Source organism: Haliotis cracherodii, unplaced genomic scaffold, assembly GCF_022045235.1.
Source record: "Haliotis cracherodii isolate W230 unplaced genomic scaffold, xgHalCrac1.p SCAF_34, whole genome shotgun sequence".
In the NCBI taxonomy this organism is placed as follows: Eukaryota; Metazoa; Mollusca; class Gastropoda; order Lepetellida; family Haliotidae; genus Haliotis; species Haliotis cracherodii.
This window is the reverse complement of record NW_027266291.1, coordinates 1486369-1502769: the sequence shown is the minus strand read 5'-3', so window position 1 is coordinate 1502769 and position 16401 is coordinate 1486369. Positions and strand designations below refer to the sequence as shown.

At 41.2% G+C, this 16401-nt stretch overlaps 1 protein-coding gene across 6 annotated transcripts in view; it reads left to right on the top strand.

The window, feature by feature from the left end:
- The window catches only part of LOC139477709 (MAP kinase-activating death domain protein-like), a 218740-nt gene that overhangs the window by 108475 nt on the left and 93864 nt on the right, over nucleotides 1-16401 (top strand). For 5 of the 6 annotated variants that reach the window (XM_071260100.1, XM_071260099.1, XM_071260101.1 and 2 more), the window contains exons 13-14: nucleotides 5854-5915; nucleotides 10693-10921. In XM_071260100.1, coding sequence (XP_071116201.1) covers nucleotides 5854-5915; nucleotides 10693-10921 — 291 coding nt within the window. The remainder of the gene's footprint in view (nucleotides 1-5853; nucleotides 5916-10692; nucleotides 10922-16401) is intronic. The other variant, XM_071260098.1, reaches the window with a different exon arrangement.

Here is a 16401-nt window from a genome sequence, read left to right as displayed (position 1 = left end):
ATATCTATTTACCAAAAAGGCTTTGCGTATATTTAAATTATGTATGACCGGCATAAATGCTCAGCTTGCTCAACATCAAAACTTTCAATAGTTTATTTACCTTAAAAAAAAATATCGCGAGTTTAAAAAGTTTCGGGAAACCTCTTGGCACACAACTACCAGAAACGGCCATTGTTGACTTCACGTTGAGCGGCATGCAGTCCGATATTTTCTTTATAATGTTATCATTTTTCACATTCAATCATAATTTATTGTTTGCTGATGAATTGAAAACACCCAAGTTCCTTAATTTATGAAAATTAGCAAATTTCTATGAAATTTATTGTAAACAAACAATCTGAATCGTAACATCATCGATTGGATGGAACTTGTACGATCATGGCAACGGCAGTAAACAAACAACTCCACATGCATAATTTTCTTCATACACATAATTATTATAGTGAAAACAAATCATCAGCATGTACATCGCAGATAAGTGAATCATACCACTTGATATTCAACATGACATGGAATGGTGATCCTTTTATATTGATAACTAAAGTTCAAATAAAAGATACCAAGAAACTTGCATGTGCCGTGTTGATTCATCTTCTCTCGTTTCCAGGTCATGGGAGCATGCAAGGTCAATTGGATTTAAAAATATGCCAATTCTATCGTGAAAATCACTTTGTAATTTCATATTAGTGGTGATTAATGATAATATGTAGTGATTTGTGTTTATTCTGTATAATACAGGCGAAATATTTCAAAATTGACTGTTATTGTCTTGTTACAAAAGATTATCAGCAGCCAACCCCTGTCTGTGACATCACTTCTGGTGCACAACCTTAAATATTGATGTCAGAATTTAAATCTTTATTTTCGTTTTTCTCTTGTCATATTAAACGGAAAATGACAAATGAAATAATCTTCGATTGAGAAGATTGTCAACTTTCGCCAAGGCATATACATGAAGGCAATGTAAACTTTGTTGATATTAAAAAAGCAATAACTTATGCCGAGGTCGGGCGAAGTGCGCCATGTTTGGTGTTCAAACGTCTGCAAGCATCATGACACGGTACTTGTATTTTCGTATATCGTAAATATTCAACCCAAACACTTGAAATTAGGATTGGTGAACATTTTATAACATGACATGTTAGATAAACTTGAATGTTCGTATTTCTGCAACTGACATGATGACCTCAGGGATTTAGTTTTTTTTCTGTTTACCGTTTTGATAATAAATTTACAGAAATGGTTCATAAAAAAACCATTGTGCTGTTATTTACCAATAAAAAACATCGAATTTATACTCAGTCAAAATTAAGATATCGGAGATCTGATTATTGAAATCAATTTGCACCAATTTAATGATTTAAAAACATTCCTAACATGAAACGTAAACTACCTTCAATAATGTAATTCAGGCAAGATCACGAAAATTTACAAATTTTGTGTTCGTTTTGGTCTTAACCTTGGTATGATTGAAAACATCAGGAATTGTTAACATAATAATGTGTATTTTTCTATTAAGAATAAATATGCAAAATATTTCTTCAATTGGCCCTTGTATAATGAAGCACCGACCGTTTGAAATCACCCATCCTCTTTACAGCGCCTTATGCTAAAATTAACCCAACAGGCTAAGAAGTGTGAAAACAATTCAGCAGACTAAAGGTTAAAGTAACTACTGGCATGGTACTTTCTATTTAAATTTGCCCTGCAGTTGGCTTATTTTTCCCCAACTAGAAGTGCTCAGTTTAAAGAGGCTAGAGGCATTCTCTGACAACAAAGTTGTACCACATTGACAAGATTAGGGATCAACAGTGAATATCAATAGATATTGGTGAGATCAGCTGTCACCTGATTTGGTCAAGTAAAAATGCTTCATGAAACCGGTACATGTTTCTGGTAGGAAAGTTTTGTAGGCAGGAATAGGTAGGCTTTGGGTGCACTTCTGTTTATGCATGTAATGAGAACACCTTTCATGTTTTCTTTCACTTTTTGATGGTAAAATATATAAACAGGATTGATATAAATCTGCAAAATGAATAAAAATATGAATTCAGTGGTTAAGTTATACCCAAATGGAGTTGTTTTTACAATGAATCAACCTAAATTATAAAAAATCCTCCAGGGCTTATCTCTCTTTGATTTTGATGCAATAGGTGCCAACCATATGCAAATCGATTTTGACAGCTTGCATGATTCAGATGTTAAGTAGGGGCACGGGTGACCCAGTCATATAAGGTGCCGCGATTTGATGTGCACGCCCTTGGGCACGCCAGAAACCTATGATTGTGGGTTCGAATCTCGTTTCGCCCCAATTATGTTTCTAGGTTTGTCAGCACCATACCCATACCCGTGCAACTGGGTTTCACCTAAGTGGTAAACGTCTGAGGCCTGCATCACTTCGGGCTTTCCTCCCACATTAAGCTGACACGCCGTGATATAACTGGAATACTGTTAAAAGCGGCGGTAAACCCAACTCGCTCACTCACTCTTAAGAAAAGGCACAGCACCTGGTCTTGACATGACCAGTTATGAGATATTGAAAAACCTACCTGATCAAACCGAAAGCTTATTCACTGAGTTGTATAACACGATATGGTCCAAAGGAGAAGTCCCAAAAGCATGGAAACTGCTGCAGTTATCCCGCTTCTAAAGCAAGGGAAAACTGTAAAAAGAAGCATTAAGCCCAACTCACTCACTCACTCAGATCTTAAGTATGTTTATGTCCAGTAATGAATGTATTACAAGGGCCAACACTGTCAGATTATTTAGAGTGTGTAAACAAACCAACCCCAACTGATCAGGCCATTGGGGGTCAGTGCATTGTTGAAATGTATGTAGCCTGAAGCAGTCCTGAAACATAGATGCCTGAAACATAGATGTCTCTACCCATGAAGATCTGGATTAGAATAGGTCTTGAGCAATCCATGCTTGCCAAAAGAGGCGACTATGCTTGTCGCAAGAGGCGACTAACATGATCGGGTGGTCATTTCACTGACTTGGTTGATGCATGTCATCATATCCCAATTGTGTGGATCGATGCTCATGATGTCAATCTTTGGATTGTCTGGTCCAGACTTGATTATTTAAAGATCGCTGTCATATAGCTGGGATATTGCTGGGTGAGGCATTATACAACAAATATTCAAACAAAAATCAGCAACGAAAATAGACATTATCTATATCAAGTAAGGCTCAGGCCCATTTGATAATATTTTTACTGCATTACCGGTATGTACTTTGTTCGATACTGCATACCTGGATCTAGGTTATGTAATGCCTGTTACACAATGATTTTCCAAATAAGTTTTTTGAACAGTGTCAGTGTTGTTTATTGAGATGGAAAACTTTGCTTCATGGTATTCTGAAACATGTTCCTTCTGAAAAACTGGGTCCATAGTTATGAGTCTGGATTGAGTAATATATGCATATACATGTTTCAGTAGTTATCTGCATGCTAAAACATAATATCACCACAGTTGCATCACCAAGCTACAGTCTGCAGAAAGACAGGAATTTCAACTAACACATCAAAACGATTGCATTTGTTGGCACCAATGATATCATATCAAAGGCTGATAACTCTGGTCTGTTTTTGTCCTTTGGGCGAACACATTGTTTTAACGCTATTAGGTACTAGATTTACTCGGTTACATGATAATGTAGTGCATAAATTACCTTTAATAATCATACATCATGAAAGAAAAATGATGAACATTCTCTTGTCTACTTCAAGAAAAGGTTTACATTATTATGTACACTTGCCCTTTAAAGGTAGCAATCATGGAATGTTCTCTTTTTTGGGTTGTACTGCTTTGGTCACACGTTTTCCTTAAGGCTAAAAAAAATATGATAGCCTTGGTTATCAGGCACCACCCGCATCATCATAAAGTCTGCCGCACTGTGATACAATATAGCATGCAGTTACTTCCCTTAACATGCACACTTCTTTACTATGCATCTCGTATTATGGTCATGGCGGCAATAGGAGTTTGTATGCTTGTTTATGTAGAGAGGCCTTTCCCAGGTTGATGATGCACACCTGTTTATTTGGCTACATAATTTTTTAAACAAGCAAATAAAACCCGCCCGCTGCACTAAGTTTTCAAAAATCATTGCCTGATAACCAATTCTTAAGCCTAATCTGAAAGGGATGTCATTTTCCGGAAATGCTTATGACTTTGTAACTAAGATGACAACATTCATGTGGTTAAGTTGTACTACATTAGACAACATTAGGGATCAAAGATAAATAAAAATATATTACCAACAGTTATATGGGAACTGAAGGAATGATAGTGAAGGTGTAATGATGATAAGTATCTGTAAATATAATCTGGGCATTGAGCTGTATATCTGGTGTGTCCTCCTTTATGGCAAATTGTTGATTAACTTGTGTATGGTTACCCTTAGTATTGCCTGCCATTCCACCAACTACTTCACACTGGGCCATGTTAGCAGGTGCTGGGTCTCTGGCGTACACTCTACTCCCAAGAACATCCCATAGATGCTCTATTGGGAACGTGTCAGAATATTTAACAGGCTTGTACAATGTCTATATGCCTTCTCATCGGAGATTATAATTGATGACCTGGACACGATGTGGTCTGGCATTGTGATCTTGCAGTTCAAAATTTCTGCTAAAAATTTCGTCAATATGTTGCTGGCCAGTCAAAAGTCCATTCACAATAACCATATCAGTAAGCCTGTCATGACTGATACCAGCCCACACCAAGACACATCCATCCCAATACCAATCATCGTCAAGAATTATTGCCTTAGCATACTGTCCCCTACTGCGTCTCCAACACCATTTTCTACAATGTGTGAATCAGAAGCAAAACCTCTACCTTTTACGGTAGATCTGGAAATTTGCCTCCCTGTCATTGTACATAGGACAGATTTGAATCTATTGCATAGTGCATTTAATGTAATGAGACTGCCTTGTCTTGCTGTCGTTTTCCAAGCCCGCCCTGCTCAGGTCCCACTGCAACCCCACCCGTTTGACGGTACTTTTCCCACAGTTGAGAAATTACACTTTTTATTTCCTAACATTCAGACTTCTTGGGATATTGACGTACCCCAATCTATTGTACCCACTATTTGCCATTTTGTCTGTGCATTAAGATACTGTCTCAGAGGCATTTTTAAGTGTGTGCGTAGTTCGATTGCATTTGTGATTGTCACTTCCCCTGTAGGCACACACACTTTGGCTTCTATGTGCATGTGCATCACGTGCTGTTCATGCATGATGTGAAATTTCATAGTGATTAGATTTGTTTCGTTCAAATGCTACACCATGGTATTGTACACAAGATAAGATAACCCTTTATTGTCCTCAAGGAAATTTGGGTTGCATCAGCACAAGGTCTCAGCTCATTGATAAACACAAATGCAAATTAATATGAACATGACAAACATGTACACCTCAATGATAGCTACATTCAAATCATTAGTTCCCTTATTTTTTTGTCAGTAGTATAAATATATATTGGTCATGTAAGCTGTCACCTCATTTGATAAGCAAAACAGTGTTAGAAATTGGCGCTAGTCCTGTAGTCCTTACCAAACTACCCAATAGTAACGGTATCCTAAGGACTAGTAGAAATTGGCCCATTTTAAGGGGTTTGCTATAAGGACTAGTGGACAAAAACTGTTAGTTTCTAACCCTGTTAAAGTTCAAATAGTTTGTGACATGTTTCTGTAGGGAAACTTTAAGGGCATTGAGGGCAGGATGGGTATGTGGCTACTTTTCATTTTACTTGTAAAGCAAACAGTTTTCTTTCTATATGTATATGTTTGCAGGTTTTTGTCATTTGTGATTCAGTGTTATAAAATTTGCATGTTAACTTTCAGGATGAAAACACAGTATTCCGCTATGATTCTGGTAATGTAACTGCCACCAGTCATTCACAAAGGTGAGATTATGATGTCATTCTCTGTTTTGGAAATTGGCGGGGTAGGGAAGGAAAAACATATTGTTTTTGCCTCAGTTCCCATCAGCATTCCCATCCTATTCCGAGCCATAACTTAATAACCATGTCTTTTACATTTTCCTAATTTTATTTTTTACATTTCCATGGAAACAATTTTTGACTTTGTTTCAAACGTGGGTAGGGTTTGTTTTCCGTTTCTTTTCATAGAAACATGTTGACATATTTCAACGAAACTTGGGATGTGTATTACTCATTAGCTGAACTGGTGCCTTTTGCTATTTTATGATTATCCAAATATATTTTTACATTTTCATTGAAACAATATTGACAGTTTCAAACGAGGCTTCGTTTTGGGCCATTACTTGAAAGACTTTTAACATGTTTCAATGAAACTTGGCATATGCAATGCTCATCAATTTAACTGGTGCCTTTTATTTATTTGGAAATTTTTCTAATTATATTTTCTTATGTTTCTTATAATTCTTCCGAACTCTCTGCCTCTATTAAATCACTGCCGTAAATCCTGTATTTTGGCTTCAGTCACACCAACTAAAATTTTCAGATTTTCAACAGACGTCCTCTACACTGTCAATCACACACAATTAGTTGTTCCCAAGTAGCATCGTAACCACCCAAGCTATGACGTATGCATTGGCGTGAACCTCACCTTTTTTCCTGTGTGTGCTAGAGTCAACACATATTGTAATGGTAGTAACAATCGAGCACTTGGTAGTAAATCACATTAATCTAAGATTATTCTAATAGTTTTCTATAATAACAGACAATAAGTTGATATTAATAGCTGCTTCAAGGGTGACGATCACACACCACACGTGAGCATAACTGGTGCTTGGTGTTTGTTAGGTCAAAATGGACTCTCCCTCTACTCCCTGGTGCAAGAAGTGTAGCCATTTTATGGTCACAGGAGATCCTCATGTTAACTGCACTTAGTGCAAAAGCACATCTTGCACTGAGGACAAGAGATGTGAGAGGTGCGCCAACACATCTAAAAAGACCTTCATTAAGATAGCCGAGGCTTAAACCAAGCCTGAGAGAAGTGAGGCAGCCTAGAAGAAAGGTCAAGGTCATGAAATCGGCTCTCATCCCAGCTTCTCTCACTCCAGTTGATCAACCATCTCCTGCACTCTCTATGAGTCTTATTCAACACCTCTTCAAAGAACAGCAGGAGATGATGAAGAATATGTTAGAGGGGAGGCTCTTAACCCTGGACGAAGAAATGGAGAATATGAAAGAGATAGCTCTGGCAAAGAAGAATTATCTGGACACTAGACCACATAGGGGGATGCCACCTGTCAAATCAATACACACGACCGTAGGGCCTTCTCCAGTCTACCAGCCAGCTGAGCCGTAGGGCCAGCCGTCTAACCAGCCATCCGACCAGCCGGGTATGAGCCAGCAGGTTTTTCCTTAACGTGAGACAATACGGTACGGGCACCGCACAGTATCCATGGCAACCCATGAGACACACCAGCCGTCCAGCAAGCTGACTGTTAAGACAGCGTAAGGTCGCCACACAGACTCCATGGGCCCACAGCAATCCAGCCGACTGATCAACCGTTTAGCCAGCCGACCTCAAGGACACCATATGGCTACAACACGCCACTCCAACCATCCAGCCACTCGGCTTATTGTTTGATCTCCATCAACCGACAGCTCCCAAGCCAGCCGCATGGACTACATGGGATCATCCAACCAACCGACCAATCCGCGGACCATGAAGATAACTACCGTACTCGTACCGTTACACATGGACCATCGCAAGTCGTACAGAATCTAATCATACCGGAATCATGAACACCGGAGGACGATGGACCCCACGGGGTAGACCAGCAGACTACTATGATTATCCATCCCCCACGTGAGCTACCCACAGTCACTTGGAAGCAGAAACGGAGTGTTTTGAAGATCAGGCTGACAACTCACCTCAGCGGGATAACATGGAGGGTTGCACATTCGTCGAACTGATAGAGGAATTATACCACCTTATGCCAACCTCCTGTGACAGAGAATTCACCATCCCAGGTGAAGGAATATGGGATATGTCATGCTCCTACAGGGTGGTCGGATAGCCTAGTGGGTAAAGCGTTCCCTTGTCATGCCGAAAATCCGCGTTCGATTCCCTACATGGGTACATTGTGTAAAGCCCATTTATGGTGTCCCAGCCGTGATATTGTTGGAATATTGCTAAAAGCAGCGTAAAACCATACTCACTCACTCTTGCTCCAATATTGTCTGAACACATTCATCAGACATCGCCTTGGCATAGCTACGCAGGCAAGGTAGTAGACCAGATGTCTGATAGTCTACACAAGCTCAGACATAATGAACGACTACCCTTACCTCCATTGAAGCGGAAGTTATATAGGACACACGAGGATTTCCGGATTTCCCAAGTTTGGACAAGGACTTCAACAAGCTGGTACTCAACCCTAACACTAATCACACGTTACCTCCTTCGAGGATTAAGGATCTGACAAGGTTTCCAGATACTCTGGCTCTTACATTAACTGGTTTGTAGCTTGAATCAGACACATCATTCCACCATTACAATCATCTTATGAAGGCATAACTGGGGACACACCCATGGCTATTAGGACTGATCAAGTAGGACTCATCGTAGCCTTCTAGACTTACTCTCCTCCCAAGCCGGATGTCCTCACAACTATTATGGCTACAGTGTCAACAACTCTTATCTCAGATCCGCTCCAGAGCTGTCTCTAACCAAACCAAGAGGTTGATAATTTCACAAACCATATCAGCTCCCACGACATTCAACAGGAAATTGAGACACGTTATAGATGAAGTCAGACAAGATACTACGGAATGAAGCGTCCCTTGGACCACAAAGCTTAATCATCTATGCAGCCTCCTAAGAAGAAGTTTGTTCCCTCTCGGAAAGATTCTATATAATTGAGTTGGGAGTACGACAAGCGACAAAGCGTTATAGATACTTTCGACCTAGTTATGTCCATGGACTGTGATTTACGCCTACCATCTTCCAACATGATGCTGACTCCGGGACCAGTTGGAGGGTGCCTCCTGTCATACGCTGAAAATTTGAAGCAAGTTACACCCGACCACAGGATTCTAGACGTTGTGGCTCACGGGTATAAACTGCACTTCAAGAAACATCCTACCTTGAAGAGCCAAGCCGTCAAATGCAGATTTCATCTAGTCGGAGCCAAGTTGGCCGTCAGGAAGCTACTAAAGAAGCGAGCCATTCAGAGAATAAAGGAGACCAACAACACCAAAGGCTTTTATTCTCTGGTATTCCTAGTGCCGAAGAAAAATACGACTGAAATGAGGATGATAATCAGCCTGAAGATCCTCAACAAAAAATTCTAGCCACGAGTCTCGCTACATGGACATCAGTCTCAGTAGAACAAGTAGTTACTAGCTGTCAGTGGGGCTCACAAAACACCTTCACCAGTTTTAACTTGCGTGACGTGCAACGGGAAGGTGAGTACACCTTTTGATTATTCTGTCTATCAGGTGTAGGATGGATTAGAAGCACCTTGAGTAGCAGCGGCCTCCAGTGAACCGGAAGTGACATCATCACCGGAAGTGAGAAAATAACCAGAAGTGACATCAGCACCAGAAATGCCAGAACCAGGTCAATCTATTCAGGAAATGAGGTTTTTGGGTAGAAATAAACCTTAAAGAGACGTCATTACCTTGTAAAAGGGAAGTGACAAACCTTAAGTGACATCACATCCTGAAGTGACATCGGCACTGGTATTAGTGTCACAAATCCAAATTTAACAAGAAATGACATTTTAAAGCAGAAATAGATTAGAAATGACATCAATATTACGAACAAGATCAGCAAATATTTTGGAAATTCTAGTGAAGGTATCACATATTTGACTGATTCTTGATAGATTTCTGATTTTCAAGTCTCTGGGGAATTTCAGAGGAAATTATCTCGAGTTAGGATTATAATCAGTAAATAATGGTTTCCAGAAATGGATTACAGTCAATTACACAGGGAATTACTTGAGGCAGATCCCACTGGATCCCTCTGGTATATTCTGGCAGAGATGTTATAGAGGTAGAGATTTCGTAAGAATTATCGAACAATAGTTATCATTGTTAGTAATTCTAAGAATACAACCTCTATTACATCAGAAGTACTCCCACCCATCTCCCAAATTCATCTTTCTCCGGTAGTTAGATGTGGGAAAAAAGGGAGGTTCCCGCCATTGCATACGTCACAGCTTGAGTGGTTACGATGCTACTTGTGTGTGATTGACAGTAAAGAGGACTGTAATCTGAAAATTTTAGTTGGTGTGACTGAAGCCAAAATACAGGGTTTATGGCAGAGATGTTATAGAGGTAGTATTCTTAGCATTATTAACAATGATAACTGTTGTTCGATATTTGCATAAAACTATGCATGTGCAATAACTACATGCTCAATGATTGTCTTTCATAATTTTCATTATTCTCAATTTCGTGTGTTTCCATGGAAACAGTTTGGACTAAGTCTCAAACAAGTTTTGTTTGTTTCCCACCAAATCACCTAATGAATTTTTCTGCATGAAATCATTATCTCTCCAGTCTGTAATTTGCTATTATTGTTTGTTTTTTATGTGCAAACACATTTACAGTAACAAGTTGTTGAACTAATGTATCAAAAAAGGAGGGGGGAGGCAGATGTTTTTGAGAAAAAACAAATCAGTTTGTACTGTTCCTATGTTCCTACTGTTAAGACTATTCACAACTGTTGTTGTTGCAGCAGTCGACCAGATAGTGGAGGATGGGCACAAACTGTCTCTGATCCACTCAGAAAGTCCCCTTTACCCCAAGGTGTGATAAGGAGCAACAACTCTGCGTTTGAGACATATGAGAAACCACGCATCAGTCCTAATCTCCCAGGCGCAAATAGGAGCCTGCTGAATCGCCAGCAGAGAGGGGGTAGCACGTCAAGTGGTGGCTCAAGTGGATCTACCAAGAAGGGTTTTAGGGTATGGAGCAACTCCATACTTGAGTGCATTTACATACTGTAGAATAGTTTACTCAAATACTCTCATGGTCCTCTCTGACCCTGATTCCACTGAACTACAGACCACTGAGTCCACTGTTGTTATTGATTCAGTATTTGTTAAGGAGAGATTACTATGGCAGATACAATGTTGATATCTTCTTCTTGTGCCTGCGTAGCAGATCAGAGAATGATACTTGGGAACTGTGGTGGTCAGTGTCATCCTCCAGAAACTTTATTTCATTTCTGACTTATCGCAGGTTATTGCGCTTATATAGCAACGTGTATGCATGCATGTAAGTGTCCAGACTTATGCCGGTTTTATGGTGCTGTCCAACTGAGATACCATGTCATGGTTAACATGGATACCCCACTCAGCCACAGTACTCTTGACTCCGAGCTGATCAGTCCTTGTTTGAGTACTCGTCACGATATGGCTGCAATATTGCTGATGTGACGTTAAATATTAACTCACTCACTCACCTTGTTTGATTCCCTTAATGCTGAGCTCCAGGCATGGTATGACCACTGGCTGAGCCACTGATCTTTTGCTCTCCAGGCAGACTCTGTCCACCTGACCACAGAGGCACTGCCGTCTTTTTACAATGGCTTGATTGATTCAGCTGATGAAACTAGTGTGTGTGGATGTTTGTTATCCAAAAAATTAAAAAGTCTGAAACTTGGTGAGTTGAATGGTCACCATATGTTATTTCATTCAAACATCTTGATCAGAATCAAATGATATATAAATGTTTAACTTTATCCTATCTCACTCTATGCATTCCTCCTTCTTATTTTGATCCCTTGTGTGAAAACGTCCTTGATCAAAGTTTCCAGCTTTTAAACTTCATTCGCCCAGCCACCCAAGCATCACCATGACAACCACCCCAGTACCTAGGTCATGCACCTGGATCTCATGCAGCGATCTGGTCTATTGACTGCCCCATCATTCTCCTCCTTTTCTTTTGTACTTTTTTAAAGAGGATATTTAGGCCTTTTTGTCATAGTATTCACGACCGTCCATCCGTACGTCCCACCTGTTTGTTCCCGCGATATCTCAAGAACTAAACACTGGATTGTCTTCATATTTGAAACTATGGTGTATATACAGACTCCGCAGACACAAGTCGGTTTTGGTAACCTTGACCCCATTTTCAAGGTCACAGCAGGCAAATCTGCTTTTGGAGTTGGAAAACGGTGTTGCCGAGATATCTCAAGAATTTAACACTGGATTGTCTTCATATTTGGAACTATGGTGTATATACAGACGCCGCAGACACCACTCGGTTTTGGTGACCTTGACCCCATTTTCAAGGTCACAGCAGGCAAATCTGCTTTTGGAGTTGGAAAACGGTGTTGCTGCAATATCTCAAAAACTAATCGCTGGATTGTCTTCATATTTGGTACTATGGTGTATATACAGGCGGGGGACATTTTTTTCACTTTGTGACAAATACTTGTCTCTCTAAAAATTACGAGTTTGGGGGCAATAATTGCGTATATATATGGATAAGGCCCAAGCCAAACGTCCAGCCTGGCATGAAGTTCCGCCACATATGTTTGCTGGTGGATCATAAATTATGCTGAGATTGTCATGGAGCCTGTCAACTGGGTTTACAGTGTTCGGAATGCTCTTATATGGCCTGAGAGGCATTTAGAGACTATCTTAAAAAATTCAAGAAGAGAGGGATTGATTGCAGACCAAGGATACCAACCATGGACAGTAAATTTTCTACCGAGATATGTTTTTCCTCTCAGACCCGATCTACAGGGAGTCATGTATTGACTTCGGAGATTACGGAGATTACAGTCCGACCAGTCGATTCTACATCGACCAGCCGTACCTCTGCTCTGATTGACCAAGCCATCCCGGAATATCAACTGCGACTACTGTAGACTCTAGCAGAAACCAGGCATCGACATCGCCTACTGGACAGAGAAAGAGTAGAGAGCGGTCTCGACCCAAGGACATTTGCCAAGATAAGGGTCGACTTCGAAGGGTCGACAATCTACAGAGAAGTTGTCATGGAACCAAGATCGACCCTCCAAGGGTCGACATTCCTCAAGTCGACATTCAGCGGGTTCGACATTCGTCAGATTGACATTCCAAGGGTCGACATGCGGCGGCTCAACATTTCTCAGATCGACATTCCAAGGGTGGACATTTTTTGGATCACCGTTGGCATTCCAAGGAACTGGGATAAGGATCAACTTTCTACAGGTTGACTCTCTAAGGGTCGACATTCAGATCAATCTCCTCATGGTCGATCGTCTCAGGAACACTCTTCGAAAGCAAAACCGGGAGATTACTCCGATTTAGAGTGTCACCTCTCTACAGATCGATTGTTTGGTCATGAACTGAGGCCTTCTCATTCTACAGATCAACATCGTCACCTCAACCGATCACTTTCATCCAATGCAGACTCACAGCGTTATCCCTATTCAGGTCATCTTGACACTTTTGTTACAATAGAGATGTCGACTGGGATCGACATTAATCTCCATCTCAACGATACCAACCTTTGAGATACTATCCTTATCCGACAACTGATCAATACAGAGACCATCGATATCAGCCCTACCCAGAATATCCTTCCACACCGGACTATTATCAATGTCAAGATTGACATCGATATAAGGATCAACAGATGGAACGAGATCGACCCTCCTGAGACTCACGTTTTGACTCACCGATAGATGCACACAGACCAGCTACCTCCAGACAAGTCGCACCCTCCAGTTGTGACACTTCCCTCTTTACCTCCAGTGTTGAACCCAGTTATTAGTCCTCCAGTATCGAATCACCTATCGACTTCATGGGATCAGAGTGATTTATATGAACAAATCAGATCTCTTCTTCAATCCCTTTGACCATCTTACAACAAGGAACCGAACAGTCGAGGACAGATACAGGACTTGCTACTACGACACATGGAACAGAGATAAGGTATTGAGATAATAATACATCTACTTTGTTGGATGCTACTCCTCAAAGTCAGACATTGCCTCTGTCATCTACAGGCAGTTTTGCCCAAGTCGACCCGTCCCTAATCCTCACTTGGATCACGGACCTCCTAGTACTTCAGAGGATGACATCAACTCAGATTTTGTGATGACATCTAACCCAGTTTCTCCTGTGACCTTACCACCAGCGGCTATCATGTTGGACTTAACAAAGCAGTTAGATCAGGCATTTGGGCCCTTCCACAGACAGAAGGACAAGCTTTTGAGCCTGACATTCAACATAGCTGATACAGAAACTCATGGGATGACTAATCTAGCCCTGACTCCAGAACTAGATGGGAACATCGCATCTATCGCCCAAGCACACATAGGTTACATCCATTGTAGATGATAAAGAGTTAGCTCATCTGGATCTTACTGTTAGGCGGACCCTACCATAACTATCTACTATTCTATCAGGCATAGAAGCGATAGGCATGTCAGTTCATCACGCTAAGACTTCGGATGAAGCTTATATCAGAGGGACTCAACTTGATCCAGAGCAAATTCGAGGATGTGAAGGAGCTAATCACTCACCAGATTGGAACGCTTACTGCCATGAGATGTCAGGGACCACTGTCCGTGGGAAGAACACCACTAAGTTACACTCTTGATGCCTTGGTCATCTCCCCAACTTTTTGAAAACAGGATCTAGAAGGTTGCCAAAGAAGTTACTAAAGAAACACGTCTCCAAGTGTCAGTTGATCGCTTAAGATTACAGAAAACAGTTGGAGGACCGACAGAGGCAGGACAGGAGACATCCCCAATTTAACCCATCTCATCAAAAACTTGACAGGGTCTTTTCGTGGCAGAGGACGCGGTAGAGGCCAAGGCTACAGAGGCTCTCTACAGAGAACTGTCTCCTTCACGGCCACGAAGGACTCCGGAGACTCACCTAAGCGCATGTTGATATCCAAGCATGCTCTAGAGTGTTTAGGCCGAAGTCCAAGAACCCCGGGGTTCTACTCGCCAATATTTCTGGTCCCAAAAAAGAGAAATTTCGCATTTCATCACCATAAAGCTGTTCAAAGTGTGGTACCTAGAGAAACCAGCTCATTTCGTATGACATCCGTCGCACTCCTAGCACCATCATTTAAGAAGGGGACTACATGATCAGCCTGAATCTACAAGATGCCTACCTCCACATGCCCATCCGCCACGAGTACACCGGCATTACCTCCAGTTTATTTGTTCCTACACATCAGAGGGATTGTCTTTGAGTTGTTCATCGGTCATTGCATTCAGGCTCACGCCGACGGGAAAGTCCTAGTCAGAACTCGCCTTTGTGCAGAAGCTGCTTGATCTGTTCGACTGGCTAGTCAATATAGAAAAGTCAGAAACCACACCCACTTGACAACTGCAGTTCATCGTATGACTTTTTGATACCGATCTCGGGAAGATGACAGATGGACAAAGATACAACTTGTACCAGACAGTAGCTACATCTATGACAATGGCAGCAATTGCTTGGTCTGTTGACGTCGGCACAAGCCCCCACCCAGAGATGTCAACTCCAACCACAGCCAATTCAGCGCTTCCTTACACTACATCTTCAGATTGACGATTGTAGTACTTCAGAGGTCTCCTGTAGAGGGGTCTCCTTTTGGTTACGATCTACAATACTCGATGCCTACAACTTTTCGGGATTGCCTCAACCCCAGACATAGAATCCTCGCGTGACAAGAGCTGACGCATCTACCATGGCTCTACATAGTAACTGTCCTCTCAGTGCTATCATGGAAATATGTTTCTGAAGTCTGACACAGTCTTCGCCTCCAACTACTTACGAGATATCTCCGTAACCGATGTCCAAGGGCTACACCACTTAGGTCCACTAGTCCTGGCTCAACAATTAACAACAGCCCATCCACGCATGTAAATTGTGAATACACTGACTGCAGTTGCGCAATCCTATCATGTAGAGCATGAATAAATAATTGTGAGCCTCTCCCTTTTGTTTATTATTATTATTATTATTATCGTTCGGGTTCCCAGAATAAGGCTTCATTAGAGAAGCACAAAAAACTCATCTGTAGAGACCGTAAAAAGGGCTATCATCATGAAGACGCCGCAAGGTGCGGACGTTTTGACGGTGTCAAATTCAATTATCAGCCCACCGCTACCTTGAGCATGTGACACAGTAATGGTTTGAAGATCCTCTTATGGATATTGTCGATCGTTTCCTCATCTTTTCACAACTGTTAGATCCTGCGGCAGGATCGATAAAAGATCTTCGACAAAGCGTAAAATTGGATAACCGAAATAATACCTGCAGCATTTGAGCGTACGAACATCTTTGTTTGTAGAATTAATTGACTGGAAACCCCTTCTGAATTGGTTAAAAGTCAGAGCTTGCCTAATTCAAAGTACGATGTCCAATGCGAAAACACACAAGCGTATGTTACACCCGAAGACATCACTGTTTCCTCGTAGCGTAAAGCGGTTTTCAAGATCACTCTA